Source organism: Macrobrachium rosenbergii, chromosome 15, assembly GCF_040412425.1.
Source record: "Macrobrachium rosenbergii isolate ZJJX-2024 chromosome 15, ASM4041242v1, whole genome shotgun sequence".
Lineage (NCBI taxonomy): Eukaryota > Metazoa > Arthropoda > Malacostraca > Decapoda > Palaemonidae > Macrobrachium > Macrobrachium rosenbergii.
Genome location: NC_089755.1, coordinates 37,034,394 through 37,039,986, shown reverse-complemented (window position 1 = coordinate 37,039,986; position 5,593 = coordinate 37,034,394). Strand labels below are relative to the sequence as shown.

At 33.8% G+C, this 5,593-nt stretch overlaps 1 protein-coding gene across 1 annotated transcript; it reads left to right on the top strand.

Annotated features, from left to right (window-relative positions):
- Positions 1-567: 567 nt before the first annotated feature.
- Positions 568-5,319, top strand: LOC136846323 (prostatic spermine-binding protein-like). The gene is made up of 3 exons (XM_067117125.1): positions 568-672; positions 4,876-5,073; positions 5,104-5,319. Exons 1-3 carry the CDS (start codon positions 568-570, stop codon positions 5,317-5,319), a joined length of 519 nt encoding a protein of 172 aa, XP_066973226.1.
- Positions 5,320-5,593: the final 274 nt, after the last annotated feature.

The following is a 5,593-nucleotide window of genomic DNA, read 5'->3' as shown; positions in this document are numbered from 1 at the left end:
AAAGTTCTTTTCTTCTCCGATTGCTTGTCTGTCTGTCTGTCTGTCTGTCTGTCTGTGTGTCTGTCTGTCTCTTGTTGTTCGCTGTCTCCGATTCACCCTCGCACATCACTCAATCCCTCCCAGTTGAAGGAGATTATGTAGGATCTTTGTCGTCCGATAATCCCGATAACCTCCTTTTCTCTCCCACCCACTGACCCGCCGACCCTAAAGAAGCCCTTAACTCGCCAATGAAGTCTCAATCTAAAGCAATATTCTCCGAAGAGCTTGGGGTTAACCATAACAGCGACAAAGAAGGGCATGATATATAACCGTTTAGGGCCAGGCTCTCTAATCCCTGCTGGCTCCAGTCTGCTCGAGCGGCCTCTCGCGTCGAGATAAGAAAGACAAAGAAGAAGGAAATCATAATGGCGTCGTTGTCAGTCCCTTCTGGTTTGTGTATTTTCCGTCGAAGGGGACCCCCACCCTTGTCGATTACCCTCAGATGAGTTGGGACTGTCTGTCTTTAAGGGGGTCGGCAGACAGTCAGACAGACAGCCTGACTGACTGACTGACTAACAGGCGGCTCAGATGGCTGTCAGAAGTGGCGTAGCATTCACGAGGGAGTCATCATCAAAGGCTGGCTTTCTTTTCACCGCAGATCGGAAATGGTTAAGAACTTTGGGCGCCAAATGGGTTTGTGTACCTTAATTGAACGAGATAATAATCTTCCTTATCTCTCTCTCTCTCTCTCTCTCTCTCTCTCTCTCTGCCTTTGTGATTTCGAAAGGTCTCTTAGTTCCTCGTTGGAAGGGTCGATATCGTACTCGGCTAGCACTCTGCTGGGCCCGCGTTCGACTCTCCGGCCGGCCAGTGAAGAATTAGAGGAATTTATTTCTGGTGATAGAAATTCATTTCTCGGTATAATGTGGTTCGGATTCCACAATAAGCTGTAGGTCCCGTTGCTACGTAACCAATTGGTTCTTAGCCACGTAAAATAAGTCTAATCCTTCGGGCCAGCCCTAGGAGAGCTGTTAATCAGCTCAGTGGTCTGGTTAAACTAAGGTATACTTTTTAACTTCGAAAGGTCTCTTTATTTTCCACGCTTAGTGCCAGTATTCGTAATAATAATAATAATAATAATAATAATAGCAACACAGCCATTATTGCAACTGCTAGTAATATCTTTAGCAACAACAACTATTACTACTGTCAGTGATAATAATGATAATTGTAATCATACCTTACTAACGAAGTAATAAATGAAACTACAGTATATCTTTACAGCTGTGACATAGTAACGTAGACCACAACTGGTCCTGTAAACAGCATTCTAAATTTAAATTTAAATGCCCGTAAGCCATTCTTAATGACGTATGGTTGCGTAAATGGCTAACACTTTCAATGGAGTGACGCAAGTTGATGAAAACATTATCCGTTGTGTCCATTATGTTTGTACGCATTAGTAAAGATCTGGATCAGCTTAGAGCATGAATTACTTGTTCAGGGTTTAAAAGTAGTTTGATTCTGCAGCTGATGTCTTTTGAAACGTTCTTTTTTTCAACAAATCTTGTCACATGTTTTGCGTGATGTCTCTGTGGCTGTTTAATCTCTTTATGAATGAGGCGATGCGAGAATCAAATATAGAAACAAAAGTAGATTTAGGTGGATTAGTAATAAATAAGGGAATGGATTGTAACTAGAGTGTAGAATGGTTAAAGTTTTCAGTAATAGTTCTGGCTGGAGAGGGCAAAAAAAAAAAAAAAAAATGCAGATACTAGTCAAAATAAGCTTCAAAGGGTTTTCATAAAGAGTGAGTTGATACCAAATGTAAACTAGTGTAAGTAATGTAATAAGAAAAGTAGCTGGATGGATGCAAACTATTTAGAGGGAACTTGGAGAATCATAGATGACAAGGTTGGAATGTATGGAGGGATTGTTGAGCCGAATCTCTTTTATAGAGGTGAAATAGGGGTGAAAAAGGGCAAGGGGTTAGGCTAGCAGCATCATCTTCAAATAATTGCTGAGGACTGTCGACGTCGGAAAGGCGTGAAATACAAAAGTAAATGGGTACAAACACAATTATTCTTGTATTTCACCATCGCCTTCATCCCATTGTGACGCAAAGGGCTCACGTGGACATTTTTCTGCGTATCAGAATGTGATTATTATTAAAACCGTATGTCGATCACCGGCGTTAAATGTCCATACTGCATGCAGTTATAAAAGTTAATTTTACTCCAACATAATTAAAACCCTTGATGGAGGAGAGTAAAGTTGCTGCTAAAATCTAATTTGTAGGTCAAGAGTCTTCCCAAATGGGTCACGCGTAAAAAGCTAATACTGTTGACAATAAATCAGTGTGGGTGTTGATACAGTATGCCATATATATACATATATATATATATATATATATATATATATATATATATATATATATATATATATATATATATATATATATATATATATATATATATATATATACATATATATATATATATATATATATATATATATATATATATATATATATATATATATATATATATATATATATATATATATATGTAGTAATGCCTATCTATCTATCTATCTATCTATCTATCTATCTATCTGTCTATCTATATATATATAAGTAAATTTTTGTCACGTTCACAGTAACATTCTTTTATAATTTATTTACGAACAGTAAGCTCCAAATATCGATTAATGCAATCCACTATACCTCGGGAATAACCCACACCCACGGGGAATTATAACTGGTAAGTGCTTCGTCACCACTGGGATTCGAACCGCTACCTGGCTTAGAAATAACGACGTACAGTGACTTTTGAACATTGAGCCATCTGTGCATCATTGTATCTAAGCCAGGTAGCTGCTCGAATCCTACTAGTAACGAACCACTTATCGATTAAAATTCCCCTTGGATGTAAGTTATTCCCAAGGTATAGCGGTTTGGATATTAAACGATATGACCGGCATAATCCGGCTTAGTATTTTATGAATATATATATATATATATATATATATATATATATATATATATATATATATATATATATATATATATATATATATATATATATATTATATATATGTATACCTATATAATATATATTGTATAAATAAATATATGTATATTATATATTTATATAGATATGGAAATTGATGAATACATAAATAAAGGAAAAATCTATGAATACTTAAGGTCTTATATGTATATATATATATATATATATATATATATATATATATACATACATACATACTATATATTATATTCAGTATATATACATACTGTATATAATTATTATTATTATACAGTATATATATATATATATATATATATATATATATATATATATATATATATATATACACACACATACTTGTTTGCAAGATGACTGAAAATGACAGAAAAAGCCTACATAAGTAAAATGGTAAATAAAAGTCGAAGTCTATTCGCTTCATCAGCCTTGTGCAAGACTAGCTGTTTGTAAAATGCAGTCTCAGAAGTTTCATGCCTGTGTCCAAAATTAAGACAGAAAATCAAAATAGTTTCTGAAAACACATGTGTTGTTTGACACCTGAGTGCAACGAGGCTCTTTGAAATAACATACTAACTTTGCTCTTAATTAAGGCTTACAATTACCTGTGTTCCTGGTTATTTGGATTCAGTTTTATGTTCCGACTTGATTATCCTAAATAATAATAATAATAATATAATAATAATAATAATAATAGCTCAAGCCCGTAAACAGTCGCAGACTGCAAATAGTTACAAGATGGCAATGATGACAAAATTTTGTTGATCATAGTAATATTTTATAATCACAAACATAAGATATATATATATATATATATATATATATATATATATATATATATATATATATATATATATATATATATATATATATATATTATATAGATAAGATAGATAGATAGATAGATAGATAGATACACACATATAGATACATTATATATATATATATATATATATATATATATATATATATATATATATATATATATATATATGTATATATCTGGCTCACTTGCTTCATAGGTATTAATAGAGAACAGTCGTCCTTATAAGTGGTTATCAGATATGTTACCAGTGATGCGACGCCAGAGGAATCTATCCCAAACTGCTATTATAATTAGCCGCAGACATATTATTAGTATTATTATTATATTATTATTATTATATGGCTATCGTATCATTATTTCGTCACATATCAACTTATGCCTCGAATCTTGTTCACAGTCATCAATTTGTACAGGAATCTTCTCCAGAACATTTGCCGAATATAAAGAAAATAATTGTTTTAATAGGCGTAACCTGATACACTACTGACGTAATTATTAGTGACTTGCTTATCTTGATTTGCAATAGGCGCCAGAAGCTTTAATGATATAAAACTTGTTTTGTGTTTTGCTTTTATTTGATGCAGGTTAGCTGCAGCCGAAAGTAAGTGTCAGACTCTTAATGAGGTAAATATTGCTTTTGTGATAATACCTTTTATAATAATAGCCTTATTATCATGCTTGCAATGTAAACAGTGTGAGTGTTACCTCACTTTCAGATTTATTTTTCTTTTTCACCGAGATAACCATGATTTCACCAATAATAATAATAATTATAATAATAAAATAGCAAGGTAATACTAGACACAACAGTATTAATTTGGTGTTCATTAAGGCTATACTAATTACGGATAATGCCCTTGACAATAATAATAAATAAAAGCGTGAGCCAAAATAGTAATAATAATATGATGATGATGGTGACAAAAATGCTGTGGAGAATGGTAGTAATGATGATGGTGATAGTGACGGTTAAATTAAGGAGAATGGTGATAATGATGATGATGAAGGTGACACAATCCCAAGGGGAATGATGACAATAATAATGGTGATAATGACAGCAATGCTGAAGAGAATGGTGACAGTGATGATTATAACGATGCTGACACTAATACCGAGGAGAATGATGACAGAGATGATGACGGCAGTGACAGTTTTATCGAGGAGAAAGTTGACAATGATGGTGATGTTAGTCATAATATTGCCGAGGAGAATGGTGATGATGTGAATGAGGATGGTGATGATGATCCTTAGGAGAATGGTGACGATGATAACGTTGATGATAATGATAGTCTCGACGAGGAGAATGGTGACAATGAGGATGATGTTAGTCACAATAAAGCCGAGGAGAATGGTGATGCTGTGAATGAAGATGGTAATAATAATCCTGGGGAGAATGGTGACAATGATGGTGACGATGATAATGATGCTTTTGCCGAGGAGAATGATGATAGTGATGATACACACTGAGGAGAAAGCGTGTGATGGGTACATTTCTCGCCTGATGATTCTGGGGAAGGAGAGAAAAAAAGCCCACCTGACCTTGGCATTATACCAAAGAGGATTTAGCTGGAGGATTTTTTTTTTTTGTAAAGAAATTAAAGACAGTATTTTATTCCTTTTTCGCTTGTTTCCTTTCGGTTAACGATAGATCTGATTTTTTTCTCTTTCTCTTTCTTTTTACCGGCTGATTGTATGAGTAAGATCTTGAGCTGGCACAGGGCCAACTTAGTCTAACAATAAT

Coding starts and splice junctions, on each gene's coding strand:
- LOC136846323 (XM_067117125.1), top strand. CDS start 568: ATGGCTGTCAGAAGTGGCGTAGCATTCACGAGGGAGTCATCATCAAAG. Junction 673..4,875: donor GAACTTTGGGCGCCAAATGG/GTTTGTGTACCT, acceptor CACAATCCCAAG/GGGAATGATGACAATAATAA. Junction 5,074..5,103: donor CCGAGGAGAATGGTGATGAT/GTGAATGAGGAT, acceptor GATGATCCTTAG/GAGAATGGTGACGATGATAA.